General features: G+C 57.3%; 2 protein-coding genes and 2 long non-coding RNA genes across 5 annotated transcripts; 3 read left to right on the top strand and 1 right to left on the bottom strand.

The window, feature by feature from the left end:
* The first annotated feature begins 1,511 nt into the window (after positions 1-1,511).
* LOC141743168 (C-signal-like) lies at positions 1,512-3,872 on the top strand. Of its 2 annotated transcripts, XM_074586892.1 has the most exons (7): positions 1,512-1,618; positions 1,809-1,918; positions 2,286-2,337; positions 2,544-2,731; positions 3,010-3,168; positions 3,293-3,412; positions 3,671-3,872. In XM_074586892.1, the coding sequence occupies exons 1-7, from the start codon at positions 1,615-1,617 to the stop codon at positions 3,782-3,784; spliced, it is 747 nt and encodes a 248-aa protein (XP_074442993.1). In that variant the 5' UTR covers positions 1,512-1,614; the 3' UTR covers positions 3,785-3,872. The 2 variants fall into 2 exon arrangements, with proteins under 2 accessions (XP_074442993.1, XP_074442992.1); XM_074586891.1 differs by lacking the exon at positions 1,512-1,618 and having other exon boundaries at positions 1,645-1,918.
* A 671-nt stretch (positions 3,873-4,543) lies between these two features.
* On the bottom strand, positions 4,544-11,641 carry LOC141743165 (uncharacterized). The gene is made up of 6 exons (XM_074586889.1): positions 11,143-11,641; positions 10,635-10,686; positions 5,978-6,165; positions 5,379-5,537; positions 5,006-5,116; positions 4,544-4,657 (listed from the first exon to the last, which is right to left on the bottom strand). The coding sequence occupies exons 1-6, from the start codon at positions 11,569-11,571 to the stop codon at positions 4,544-4,546; spliced, it is 1,053 nt and encodes a 350-aa protein (XP_074442990.1). The 5' UTR covers positions 11,572-11,641.
* On the top strand, positions 6,562-10,756 carry LOC141743167 (uncharacterized). The gene is made up of 3 exons (XR_012586972.1): positions 6,562-6,982; positions 9,521-9,590; positions 10,317-10,756. It is a non-coding gene; the product is annotated as an uncharacterized LOC141743167 (long non-coding RNA).
* LOC141743166 (uncharacterized) lies at positions 11,557-12,883 on the top strand. The gene is made up of 4 exons (XR_012586971.1): positions 11,557-11,666; positions 11,779-11,972; positions 12,179-12,313; positions 12,532-12,883. It is a non-coding gene; the product is annotated as an uncharacterized LOC141743166 (long non-coding RNA).
* Positions 12,884-14,193: the final 1,310 nt, after the last annotated feature.

Raw genomic sequence — 14,193 nt, 5'->3', positions numbered from 1 at the left:
GGTGCGCACGCACTTTTCCTCCTCGTTTGGCCAACTTTTTATTACCTCTCCCCGTTCCGTGGGTCAGACGTGGTGACAAACCACCACGGAAATGCCACCTTGTTTTCCTATCGTTTCCTCTGGTTTTGGCTCCAACAGCTCCATACAGCCTCAGGTTCCCCCCAGGGAGGAGCAGCATCCTTCCACATCCTTCCAAGCCTCTCCGCATATTAAAGCTGCTTACCTGTTCAAATCCAGCAAGCAAACCCGGAAAACGTTCAGGCATATGCCGGTGGGAGGGCAAACGCTTCCTTTCACCCAGGTCAGGGCTGAAATTAGGCCATGGAAGTCGTGGCTCTGTCTGGTCAGCATCTTTCCATCCCCAGGCTCCGGGAGCTGTGGCTGCATCCATGGGCTTGAGCGAGTGCGGTGAAATGCCACGACAAGACGGATTAGTGCTACACAGAAGAATAGATGGCCGGGTTTGTTTTTAAAGAAAAAAGCTAATTTATTGGGATCTTTGCATTAGGTAGCACGCGCACGGAGGCTCAAGTCTCTTGAACAGGATGGCTGGTTTCCAACGTCCAGTTGGAAAAGTCCTTGTTGCAGCATCTCCAGCTGGAGCAGGTGGGAGTCCCCAGGCTTGCGCCCACACGGTCCTGCACGATCACCTGCCTCATCTGATGTTATAAATTATCTGAAACTACCTACAAAACATCTCCCAACTGTCTTATGTGTACCTTCTGCTATTCCCAACTCTCAGTGCGCCGCTTGGGTGACGCAGCAGCAGGAACCCCCTGGGGAGGCCGTGGGATGCCCACATCCTCCCCGCACCAGCTCATGGAGACACGCAAGTGGTGCTTCTCCGTTGATTTAAGGCACAGCTGGAGCTCCTGGGGGGTCTTCAGGCCTCGCCCGAAGCTCCTGTATCCACTGGTCAGAGGTTTTCCTTGCAGTTCCTCCACGAGGGTTGTCCCGGTGCCTCACCGCTGCAGGAATGAAGCAGGCAGTACCTGGACCACTCCGGGACTGGATGGCTGTCGCGTACCGTGTGTGTGCCCGGGCACAGTCCTGATTCCCAGCCGCACCACAGCTCTACCCAGTTACATATACACTTAGATAATTATATATATACAACGTTATCCTTCTGTCACCCTTACAACTTAAATACTGTAGCTGTTGTTAGAGCAGACCCTGAGGAAGGGATTCCTCTGGGAAGCTCTGGATGGTTTCTAAGCGGTCATGGAGGGTTTCTAGGTTTTCCAGGCCGTTGTGGTGGCCAAGGGACACTCGCCTGTCCCGGATGCTCCATCCCTGACCCTGGCTTTGGCATTACACCAATTAAAGGCAACAAACTGCGCTGTGCAGGGTCAGTGAGTCCACCCTTGCCTGCCTGACCTTGGATGAGGACAGGGACGGAGCCTTGTGTCCCACGAGGGAGGGTTGTGGTGGGAGGGGACATCTCGGTGCAGCAACAGGGGTAACGCTGGCCCGGAAAACCAAGCGGCTCAGGTTTGGTGGAGGAGGGAAGGTACAAAGAGCAGCTCTCCAGACATCGAGCCCAGGGCATTCCCTGCCTGGGCAGAACACCCGGCTGCCCTTGCATCATTCCTCAGCCGTCGGGAAAGGTGGAACATGGGTATGAACCACGGCCAAGAGACTGAGGCACAGACAGAGAATTTCCTAGAGAAATGGGCTGATGCAAGCCCTCGCGGGAAAATGCGAGATAACTGAGTAGCAAAGGGCACCTGCAGGATTAGGGTGAGAGCAGTGCAGCGGCAAACGGAGAAGCATGGCAAGGCTTCGCATCCGCTCTGTTCTGGTGACAGGGGCCAACCGTGGAATCGGCCTGGGGCTTGTCCGGCACTTCCTGGAACTGCCAGAGCCACCCCAGTGGGTGTTTGCGGGTTGTCGGGACCCCAAGGGCCAGCGAGCGCAGGTGAGGCTGGGCTGGGCCACGGCGGGTTGTCCTGGGGCCAGGAGCGCTGGGTGCCGGGGCAGCAGGTTGGAGCAGGGAGGGGCTTTGCCAAGGGCTGGAGCTGCAGCCGGGCACCCGCGGCACAGGGAGCCGGGTCGGGACGGCCGTGGCAGCAGCTGTGCCTGGCATGTGCGGAGGGGATGGTGGCACGTGGCGTGCGTGGGAGGCTCGGAGCCCCGTGCGAGGGGAGCGGGGCAGCCGCAGCAGGGTGCTGGGCGCGAGGCCGGGCAGGGACGGAGCCGGAGCCCCACGGGCTTTGCCTGGGAAAGGCTGAGCCTCTGCGCAGCCCCTCCTGCCCCGCCGTGCCCACGCAGTCCCTCTCTTGCAGGAGTTACAGAATTTGGCCTCCAAGCACCCCAACCTGGTTATCGTCCCGCTCGGTAGGTGCCCCGAGGTGGGGTCCCTCGCCCCGGTTCCCCTGGCGTGTGGCCCAGGCGCTGCGCACACCCTGAGAGCCCCGTGCCTGGAGGGAACCGTGCCCACGGGCCACTGCCTGTGGGGACACTGGGTGCTGCTGGTCCTGGGGGGTCACAGGGGACCCCTATCCACGATGGAGATGCTGACATCCCCTGTGTCGGCTCTGCAGAAGTCGCCGACCCCGACAGCATCAAGGCAGCTGCAGCCAGAGTCAGGGAGCAGCTGGGGGGCTCGGGGCTGAACCTCCTCATCAACAATGCTGGAATCGCCAAGTTGAGCTTGCTTGATAGCGAGACGCTGGAGAACATGACGCAGGTTTACACCACCAACACGGTTGGGCCCCTGCTGCTGGGCCAGGTGAGACCCTCACCCGAGCTTCACTGCCCCTGGGGACATGACAGACCGGTGGCAGAGGGTCCTGCCTCTGCTCTGGGGCCTGATGGGCTCTTGCCTGACAAGAAGCTCATGGAGCCGTGGGCTGGAGCTCAGGAGCTGGAGCCTGGCTGGCTGCGGCAGTGGGAAGAAGAGGGAGGATGCTCCGGTTCTGGTGCCAACGTTACCCGCTGTGGCAGGAGCTGGTCCTCTCCCCTGTGCCACTTCTATGTGTGCCCCTGTCTCCTCTCCTCTCCTCGCAGGCGTTCCTGCCCTTGCTGAAGAAGGCTGCCCAGGGGAGCCCGGGCTCAGGGTTGAGCTGCAGCAAGGCAGCCATCGTCAACATGTCAAGCAACGGGGGCTCCATTGCTTCTCCTGCTGGTTGGGAACTGATGCAAGTTGTCTCGTACCGCTGCAGCAAGGTACAGCCATGACGTGCTGGGGACAGGTTTGTGTCCCCTGCCCTGTCCCAGCCGTGGGCTCTGGCCGTGTCCCCTCGCAGCCCCCCTGCCCCTCCCACCGCCACCCTGCCCTCTCTCCCCACAGGCTGCTCTCAACATGCTGACCAAGTGCCAGTCCCTGGGCTACCGCGAGCACGGCGTCCTCTGCGTTGCTCTCCACCCTGGCTGGGTGCAAACCGACATGGGGACCTCCGCTGGACACACGGTAGGAGTTTCCCCGTGGCGGGTCCCTCACAGCCCCTCTGCTGATTTCCCCCGGGAGGGAGCCACTGCCCGCAGCCCCCAACCACGACCTCCCATCCCTGCCTGGGCGGCTGCCCCGGCCCCAGCTGCCCCCATGCCCTCGGCTCCCTGCTCGGCCCCTCTGCCCGGGGCTGCCACCTTTCCCCTCGCCCTGCGGTGGCTCCTGGCCCTGGCCCAGCTGCTCCTCGGGCACGGGCTGCCTCTCCCCCTCTCCCCACAGCCCCCCCTGACAGTGGAGGCCAGCGTGCAAGGGATGCTGAAGGTGCTCTCCTGCCTCTCCGAGAAGGACACCGGCACCTTCCTGGACTGGGAAGGGAAGGTCGTGCCCTGGTGAGATGCCGGCCTGGCCTCCTGGCAGCGGGGCTCGCTGCTGCTGCTCCCGACGGCCCCCGGCATCAATAAAGCCCTGCCGGAGAGCCACAGTCTCTGCTGTGCGGCCACGCTCCTTACCCCGGGCTGTGGCGGTGCCCGCAGCCGCCCGCCCGCCCCACGGCTGTCGCTGGGTCCCCGGGAGGGACAGCCCGTGGGTGCGGTGGCAGCGCGACCAGCCTCTGGGGACATCCCCGCCAGGAGGCACCGCAGATGGGGCACAGCCCCTCTCCCAGCAGGAGAGAGATGTCCCGAGCATCCACAGGGCTGGCGACCATCCCGTGGGCTGGCTTTCACCCTGCCCAGCAGCGGGGCACCCCTGGGGCTGTGCTCCGCCTGGGGTGCCCGAGGGGCTGGGGTTCTCAGGGACCGGCTGCCCTCTCCCCTCAGTCGGGGGACGCTGGGTGGCAGCTGGACAGACGGACACACGGCACTCAGGCAGAATATGGGCAGCGAATGCCAGGCTCAGCCGGGGGGTTTGAGGCTGCGGGTGCAGAGATGGAGCAGAGAGGCATCAGCTCCCGGCATTTACAGAGGCAGGGGGTACAGGGGGGCTGCAGGGTCGTGTGTGGGGTGGGGAAGGTACTCCCCATGCCCTTCCCCTCTCCCTGGCACCCCAGGGCTGGTGGAGGACAAGCAGGGTGACCATGCGGAGGGATGCGCCAGCGAGCGGGAGGCTGCGATGTGGGTAAGAAGCGCCGTCATCTGTCCGTCCGTCTGTCCATCACCAGGGCAGGCTGTTCCCTTCCCAGTCGAGGAAGGCGCCAGAGGTGTCCTGCGAGAGGCTGGCCAGCACGTTCAAAATGCCCTGCACGCTGTGCTCCACCATCAGGGGTGCCTGCAGAAGAGGACACGGTGCAGCGTCGCTGCCAGGGGCTGCCACTGGCACAGAGAGCCTGGGCTTGAGCAGACTGGAGGGTGCAGGGCCCGGGGAGCAGCACCCACGATGCTCACAGAGGCATTTTTCCCTACTGCCACCCTCCTGCTCTCTGTGCTGGGCAAGGGGGACAGGGCTGGCTACCCCGTGCTCTTGGCACGTTGAAGCTCCCTGCCTGCTCCGCGCCAGGAGATGGTCCTGGCAGCCCACAGCATTACACAACATCCCCTGCCCTAAACACCAATGCCCTCCCCTAGAGTTGGGGGTACAGCAGGGGTCCTGCCGATTCTTCCCTGCACAGCCCAGTACCTTCTCCGTCCCCATGTCGGTCTTCACCCAGCCTGGATGGATGGCCGCGCACAAGATTCCTTTCTCTTGGAGCTCCACAGCCATGCACCTCGTCACCATGTTCTGGGCAGCCTGGAAGAGGCACCGCCGTGCCAGCACCACGGGGGGCACGGGTGGGCAGGAGGGGGGACATTTCCCAGCCAGAAAATAGCTGTGGAGGTGGGAAAAGGGACTTTTCCCTGGGGTAAAGCATCGGCACCACCCGCCTGAAGGGCTCAGTCCCGGTGCTGCTGTGTCGGTCTCGGTGCTTACGCTTGGGAGGACCAGGCAGGGGGTGGGTGGCTGGTGCACAGTGCACGGCAGAGCATCCCCAACACCTCCCCTGGCACCTCACCTTGCTGGCACGGTACGGGTACATGGGGGCCTCCGGCACCCCGAGGCACAGCCCGATGGAGCCCAGTTTGGTGGAGACGTTGATGACCGCGGCCCTGCTGCAGCTCAGCCCCTCCTTCCCCGCACCCTTCGCTGCCTTCTCCAGCAGCGGCAGAAATTCCTGACACAAAGACACCGACACTCAGTTAATACAGGACAAACCCTGAGCTTGAGGACCGCCCTGGAGGTCTCCATGGCAGACCGCAGACGAGCAGCTGGACAGACACCCCCAGCAGAAGGGCAGGGGATGGGGAGGACGCCCCATGGATGGGCCAGGCTCCAGCCTTTCCCTTCCCCAGGGAAGGAGCGAGCTGGCACGGCCAGCCCAGGGCGAGGAGGAACTCCAGCTGGGGAGGAGCGAAGCAGGGGAGATGCTGGGGCTGAGCTGAGCTGCCTCCTGGCCTCCCTGCTCCTCTGGGTGGGCAGAGGAGACCCACGGTCCTGGTCTTCCCCCATCAATCTGTGTCATTCGAGAGAGCCAGAACCCACCCAGGTGAGGTGGCACCTCTTCCACGGGGAACATCTCCCCAAGCAGGAGGAACCCAAAAGGCCCGCACATACCTTGGCAACCTGCAGTGGCCCAACCACGTTGGTGGCAAACACGGAGAGCATCTCCTGCGAATCCAGGGAGCGCAGCGTGGCGTGCGAGCTGACGCCCGCGTTGTTGATGAGCAGGTTCAAGCCCTGGTCCTTCACGTGAGACCCCACAGCCCGCACGGCCCCTCGGATGCTGGGCAGGTCCACTGTGTCTGCCGGGGCAAAAAGCAAAATGGAGGAGAGCTCCAGCGGGTCGCGCAGCGTCCGCTGGAAAGCGGGCTGCGGCCAGAACGGTTCTCTTTAAATACAGCGTTACTCAGAAAGAAAGGACGAGGTTTAGCAGGTGAAGGTGTTACGAACATGGAAATGAGCAGCAGTTTGTCCTCACCTCTTGGTTTCGCTGCTTGAATTAAACCTCGATTCAGCTCCTTCTTGGTCCTTTGGAGGCTGCTGCTCAGAAGTGCTTAGCTGTTTCCTTTCTGCATTCAAGATTTCATGATTGCTCAAGGGATGCTCGGTTCTTGCCCGCTGAGGCTCCCAGTTTTATTTCTAGAGGGAGCCAACGCAATCAGCTGGGCACATTTTAAAGAGACACCATCTTTGGGGAAACAACCTAACTACACTCTTTGAGTCCTTCTGTATTGCACCGCAGCCAGAAGGGACGGGAATTTAGGGGGGCACACCTTCATTTTATTCTTAATTACATGAAGATCTTGGTTGATACCTGTTCTGACTGATCATTTAGAGCTATCTTCCCCTTTTTTAACAATTCATGCTTAAATCGTTCCACAGCGCAGCTTGCCATAGCCTTGCAGCTGTTTGTATGCAGAAATCCTTCCTTTTTTCTTTTATTTTTCTTTAGATTGTTTTTTTTTTTTTGCTTCACATTGTTACCGAGGAAGATTTGGAGCTGATGGATGAGCCGAGGCGAGTACAAGTAATAAAAGATTTGGGATATTACTTGCAGGATTTGTTTGCAGGCTCAAGGAACCAGAAACAACCGACCTCCCTGAGATCATGCTAACACAGGTAAGCATTTCCAGTGCCTTTTTCCTTCACTTTAAATATTGGTATCTCTTTGAAAATCTGCCACACTTTCATTGCAGGATTTTAGGGCTAAAGCAGCAGGCATGGTATTTTTTGAAGTTTACAGGTCAGCTTTTGGGTTTGCTGGTTAGGATGCGCATGCCCTACCAGGGAAGTGGCCTTTGTTGATTTAAAAGGGGTCATTTCAACACCTTAGGGATCTGGAACGGGCCAGTTAGGCCAACATTAAACTTTATATATCGCCTTTTTATATCCCAAGTACGCTCCCGAGCCCTTAAGAACCATGAATATTCAGGCGTATGGGCATGTTGGAGTGTGCTTTTGCTCCCCACGCGCGCACATTTATTTATTTTTTTTTTAAGACAAGATCGATTTAGCAAAGGTTTGCAAAGCTGAACATTCCCTTCTTGGAGTATTTTGTACGCTGATGAGCAGCAGAACAATCCATTTTCCTGGCGTCTTTAACTAGCCCGGTGGCTTTACGGCGGTAAGCAAGTATGTGAGTGGCCCACGACTTGTACCGCCTTGCCTTGTGCAGCACAGAAGTTCGTAGAGGTCTCACGAAAACATTTTGGGGGAATTTGATGAGACAATCTGGCGTGGGTCTGCCGTACGTGAGGGGATGGAGCCCGGGGATTCAAGAGGACACGCACGGCCAGGTGCAGGACATATCACAGGGTGCTGTTTAGTGACTTCTCTTTGGGTAGAGATTGAATGGAGTTCAAGGCTCCGTCACCCCATCACGTGTGAGGGATCTTTCAGTCACTTTGGTGAATGATTAATTGCTCTGTTTGGACACCCTGAGTCATTGCTCCAAGGGGCCGGGCGTGCGGGACCAGCATGTGCCCTTGCAGCCCAGAAGGCCAGTTGCATCCTGGGCTGCATCAAAAGCAGCGTGGCCAGCAGATCCAGAGAGGTGTTTCTGTCCCTCTACTCTGCTCTGGTGAGACCCCACCTGCAATACTGTGTCCAGCTCTGGAGCCCTCAGCACAAGAAGGACATGGACATGTTGGAGCAGGTCCAGAGGAGGCCACGAAGATGATCTGAGGGCTGGAGCCCCTCTGCTGTGAAGACAGGCTGAGAGAGTTGGGGGGGTTCAGCCTGGAGAAGAGAAGGCTCTGGGGAGACCTTACAGCAGCCTTCCAGTACCTGAAGGGGCTCCAGGAGAGCTGGGGAGGGGCTGTTTGCAAGGGCACGTAGCCATAGGACGAGGGGCAATGGTTTAAACTAGAGCAGGGTGGGTTTAGATGAGACATTCGGAAGAAGTTCTTTACACTGAGGGTGGTGAGACACTGGCCCAGGTTGGCCAGAGAGGTGGTGGAGGCCCCATCCCTGGAGACATTCAAGGCCAGGCTGGATGAGGCTCTGAGCAACCTGATCTAGTTGAAGATGTCCTTGCTCACTGCAGGGGGGTTGGACTAGATGGGCTTTAGAGGTCCCTTCCAACCCAACACATTCCATGATTGTATGTTCCTAGTGCTGGGTCAAGGAGCGAACTCTCATCTCCTTGGAAGAAATAAATCTGGTTTTTGGGGTGCATGTGTTTTAGTAAAGGTTATTTATTCAGTGGTCAGCCCTTTGAGGTGTCCCTTTTGTAGTGGCCGTCCTTTGGTGAGCAAAGTAAGCACGCTCATCACGAGGTTGGGGCTCACAGGTAATTTTAAAGATGCTATTTTTTATTACAAAGAACATGTTATACTTTGATAATCTGTTTAATAATAAGAGAGAGATTTGATGCCTCTGTTTAGAAAAGCCTGACTTCAGGAATCCTTTCTTTGCTAAGAAAAGCTAAAATTGACTTGAATTTTTCAGATGTTTTTAAACAAATAAATAGGTAGGTTGAGACTGCTACGGTCTTTGCATTGCCTTGATTCAGTTTTCTTATTATTGGTTCTAACGAAATACTCAGAAGTATTTAGAAGCTCTGGCTGTTTCCCACCTCACTTATTACAGTGATGGCAATTCATGTGCAAACGCTTCCCTAAAATGCTTCTTTTGGGTTTGGATGGGGTTTTTTGTCCGACTCTTCTTAAAAAAAAAAAGTGGCTGTGAGCAGCCCTGCTCTCTCAGACACCGCCGCCTGTCTCCCCAAGACACATCTGCAGGAAACCATGATCCTCAGCCTGGTGGTCCTTATCTCCCCATGCTTCCCTCCAATGCTGTCCTCTCCAGCAAGTCTCCATCCCTGCCCAGCACCCTGGAAAAAGCTTCCTGCCTGTGAATATCCCAACTTTGGCAACAACAGGGGCTGCCCTGGCTGCTCTCCCTTTTCTCCCCCAAACCCCTGTGCTGTCCAGGTCCGTTTGTCACCTTCGCCTGCTGGTCCCCAGTGCTGCTGACAACGGCCACCCACTCTGGCCTGCCTCCATGCGAGCAGGGAAAGGTCACCTCCCCAGTCCAGGATGCGGACATCCCAAACCGGAGCATCAATCTGGGATACCGCCACCAACACCACCACGAGGTCAGATTTCGCGTGTGCATCCTTTTAACCTATTTCTTTTCTCCCTTTTTCACCAGCAGCAAAGGAAATGCCGACCACGGCCACCTCCAAGCAGACCCCAAACCAACCCTCCCACGTAGGAACCATCCAGTAAGTTTGCTTGCTGTGCCCTGCCTTGCTTCGCTTTGTGAACCTGCGTGTCCCAGCCCCAAAACTCAGGTGCCCTATTTAGCATCTTTGAGAACAGAGCTCATTCCTTTCCCGTTGTCTTGGGTTGAGCGACATAGGACTAACTTCTCTTCTAATGCTTGGGAGAACTCCACTTCAGATTCTAGTGTCTGAATTTGGGAAAATATTTACTTTATAGCCAGCTATGGGATGTGGGATTCAAGATGTCAGTGTTTTCGAGCCTTGCCATAGTGCGGGGACGAGGAGGAGCGAGACTCGGGCACTTGCCCCAAGCTGCCACCAGGAGTATTTCATACCATGAACGGCACATTCCATAGAAATCAGAAAAGTTTGCTGAGGAGTTTTGTCTCTCCCTTGCTGGCTGCCATCCTGAGCACTCCTTGCCCCGGTGCCGGAGCCCTGAGCCCTTCCCTTCCTCCTGAAGCCGCAGCACTCGCAAGGTCCCACATTGGCTGTCCCTGCGGGGAGTGCACGGCTTCCTGCTGAGTGTAATTCTTGCGTATCTTATATTAGTATTGGGATTAGTACTGGTTCCTTAGTATTAATGTTAATTATTTAGTCTTATCCTATTAAATCTATTTATATTTCAACTCTCCTGTTTCCTTGTTTTCCCCAGTTCCCCTTCCCGAGGGGGGAGGGCTCATCGGGTGAGAGAATAATTGTCTAAACGACAATAAATTGTTACAGGTTTTCTCAAACCATAACGCCCAGGAAACTTGCTCAGCCAAAGTGTCCGGACCCATCTCTACCTGGCTCCAAAGCTGGTTTGACTGCTTCCAGCCAGAGGGCAGCTCCGTGTGGAGGGGGAAGCCTGCCCAGATGTGTGCCCATCCTGCCCAGATGTGTGCCCATCCCTCCCATCCCTCCCCGCCTGGCAGGCCTGGAGCTGCCTGGCAAGCGCAGCGTGAAGGCAGGCTGCCCGGCAAAGCCACCCCTGGTCCCATCCCCGACGCGAGCGGAGGGCTGGAAGTAATGTCGGGTACAAGGAGGGAGATTGCTCCATACCTAGCTGGACCAGTTTGATGCTGGGGTGCTGGGCAGCTAAGTCTCGCAGGGCCTGGAAACAAAGTGATGGGGCAAGGGAGGAGGTTAGAAGTCACCAGCAGCATGGCTAGGTCTCCCACCCCTGCTCCCAGGTCACTCCATCTGGAGCCAGGCCAGGCTGGCTTTGATTTTGCTGGGGAAGGCATACGGGGGGCTGTTCCCAACAGACGGGGTATGGTGACATCCCCACGGCTGGCAGGAGAAGGGTTGCCACTCTGCTCAGGCGCTGCCTCCCTGTCCTGGGTGATCCCACCTCCCAGGTGATCCCCTGGGAGAAGGAGTTGACCAGCCATCACGGCCAGCAGTGAGCACCGAGGACATGGGCACCACATCTGCCCCTCCAGCGTTCATCCCACCCAGCTGGGTCAGCCACTGCCAGACCCCCCCGATCCAGCAAAGCTGCCGGGGCCACCAATTCCCTTGGCCCGCCTGGCTCAGGACTGTCCCCATTCCCCGCACCCACACTGACCTTCCCTCTCGGACCCTCGGGGTCACGGCAGGTGGCAAAGATGTGCTGGGGGGGCCAGGGGCTGGCGGCCAGCTGCCTCACGAGCTCCAGCCCAATGCCCCGGTTGGACCCCGTCACCAGGACGCTCCGAGCCAGCGCAGCCATCTCCACACCGGGCGGTGACACACGGCAGGATTGCCGTCTGCTGGGCGTTGAAGAGGAGCTGGGCACGGCCCAGGGTGTGGCTCTGGGCGCCCACGGGGACGGGGACGCTGCCAGCACCAGCCCTGGCCCCTCGCCTGCCCTGGGCAGAGCCAGGGTCCCAGGGTGGACCGAGGGCTCCTCCGGCATATGGGACCGTGTGTCTTCTGCATTACCCAGCTCCCCACCACTCGACTCCTCCAAAGCCCCAGCCCCCAGAGTTCCTATAACTGATAGAGAAGGATCCATCCCCACCACGAGCTTGGAACGGCACTTGGAAACACCACCAGGAAAGGAAAACAGGTCCAAATCTTCCTGTGGCCGGCGATCTTCTGGTTTGGGGGGTGAGTTTGGGACGGTTGAACCCAGGGATGCTGACCTGAAGCCCAGCCTGCGAAGTGCAGGGAGGGCATGTCTGACACTGCAAGCTCAACTCATGCCAACGCTTTTACCCAGGAGCCAACTGAGATGACCTCCACCTCCCTGCAGACCTGTCCACCCGCTGCCGGGGCTGCAAGCTCATGGCCATCACCCTTCTCCTTGCTAGAGGACAATGCTGGATGCTTATCAGCCCAAGAGGTGGCCACAAAGCCAAAGTTCCTGCAGCCCAGACTGGCCTCGGGACATGAATTTTCAGTAGGCAGAAGCGAGTAAGGTGCTAAAAGAAACAAAGAGCTGCCATGTGAAAAGCCTCAGCTGAAGGGGGAGAATTGGGGCAGCCTGAATTTAAGGTGGGGGAGGAGATAAGAAGAGGGAAGTAGTGGAGATGGGTTCGTCACACCTGGATGTGCCCAAAGGGACGCATCTCTCAGGCTGGTGGAGGGGACAGAGCTGACTGTTCCCCATGTGGTTCCAGGTCTGGCAATCGCCAAAGAAACGCTTGAGCCAGCAGCTGGGAAATGGTGAAGCGACTCCAAGTTTGGAAGCCGTGTTTCAGGTGACGCAGACCATGGAGAGAAGGCAGCAGTGATGTTTCCTTCCATCTTGGCAGGTAGACCATGGCCCCCACGAGAGGCGAGGGTGCTGGGTGTGGATTTGGATGGCGTTAGGCTCTGACCTGCTATAGGTGGCACTATGGAAGGTGTAAGCACCTGCGCAAGCAATTGCACTGCACAGACTTGCCCGCTCCTGCTGCTATCTGCAAGCAGCATCCGGAGCAGGGTTCCCATTAGGAACCAACAAGACTGGAGTTTCCTCTTTTCCTTCCAGGCTCCTCGGGAAGGAGAGAAGAGACACAAGCGAAAAGGGCTGCAGGACCAGGAATGGTGGGAATGCAGCAGCCAAGCTGAGGAAGGCAAGCAGCAAGTGACCTTTGGAAACAACTAGGCGATGGCAACCAAGGCCAAGCAGGACAGCAGTGCAGACACATTTATGACTCAGGAACCACAGCGTGGGGCCAGAAGGACTGCAGTAGGAGACAGAAGGGGTGCTCTGGGGAAGAGATGAGACCCATCTACAAGTTCCACAAGTGTGGAGACACTTGAACGGGGCCAGAGAAGGCCCCGGAGATGCTGGGAGGGCTGGAGCCCCTCTGCTGTGAGGACAGGCTAAGAGAGCTGGGGGGGGTTCAGCCTGGAGAAGAGAAGGCTCCGGGGAGATCTTCCAGCCCCTGCCAGTCCCTAAAGGGGCTCCAGGAAAGCTGGGGAGGGACTCTGGAGCAGGGAGGGGAGCCACGGGACGAGGGGGGATGGGTTTAAACTGAAAGAGGAGAGATTTAGGTGAGATCTGAGGCAGGAATTGTTTGCTGTGAGGGTGGTGAGCCCCTGGCCCAGGTTGCCCAGAGAAGCTGTGGCTGCCCCATCCCTGGAGGGGTTCAAGGCCAGGCTAGACGGGGCTTGGAGCAACGTGGTGTGGTGGGAGGTGTCCCTGCCCAGGGCAGGGGGTGGCACTGGGTGGGCTTTAAGGTCCCTTCCAACCCAAACCATTCCATGATTCAGGTTGGAGAAGACCTGGGAGGGCTCTAGCCCAAGCCCTGTTAGGAGCAGGGTCAGCACTGACTTCAGATCAGGTTGCCCAGGGCTTGAACCAGACCCCAAAAACCTCCAGGGACCCCCGCAGTCCCCCTGGGCCTCCGTTTCAGTGCTTGACATTCATCACAGTGAATTTTTTGTCACCACGGCACAGCGCCATCCCTCTTGGCCTTGGACCGTGTGCCCCCCTTGTTCCTAAATGAGAGCTCTTCATCTGGAGTGCGAGAGCCAATGGACACACTGAGCGAAGAGATTTGTTTTTATGCCAGTTCTGCAGAATCAGGTGCTGGGCATTTGACAATGCCCACCTCATGTTTCAAACTGCCCAATATTTATAACAATAAAATACTGATGATTGCTCAATAAGGATTTGTTCACCACTCCTAACTGTACATATGCATCTAAGCTCACATTTAAAACATCTGGGGAGGTTACCTGATTGGCATGCTCATTAAGGGAGGTGTATTTTAGCATTATAATTACCCAAGGTTAGTTTAGGATACACTCTTGGCTCAAATTTGGTCCAGAAGTTACATTTTTTGCTATCTTATCATAGAATCATAGAATGTGTTGGGTTCAAAGGGACCTTTAAGGGTCACCTAGTCCAACCCCCCTACGTCAGCAACTGCAAAAGAACATGTTAAGACACATGGTTTTGTTTTACATCCTAGTCAAGGCCAGGTGCCTTCTGTGATACCCCAACCATGCCCCGACCCAAACTTCTTGATAAACTTTTAATTTTGTTCTTTAGACATCCCCCCCACCCTGTCAACTCCCCGACTGCATGACTGGAGCACGTCTGCTGTGTAGTGAAACACCCCCCCCATCTCTTAGCCGTACCCTTGTCATAGAATCACAGAATGTGTTGGGTTGGAAGGGACCTCTAAAGCCCATCTCGTCC

This window comes from Larus michahellis, chromosome 4, assembly GCF_964199755.1.
Source record: "Larus michahellis chromosome 4, bLarMic1.1, whole genome shotgun sequence".
In the NCBI taxonomy this organism is placed as follows: Eukaryota; Metazoa; Chordata; class Aves; order Charadriiformes; family Laridae; genus Larus; species Larus michahellis.
The sequence above is the reverse complement of the archived record's forward strand: the minus strand, read 5'-3'. Positions and strand labels throughout refer to the sequence as shown.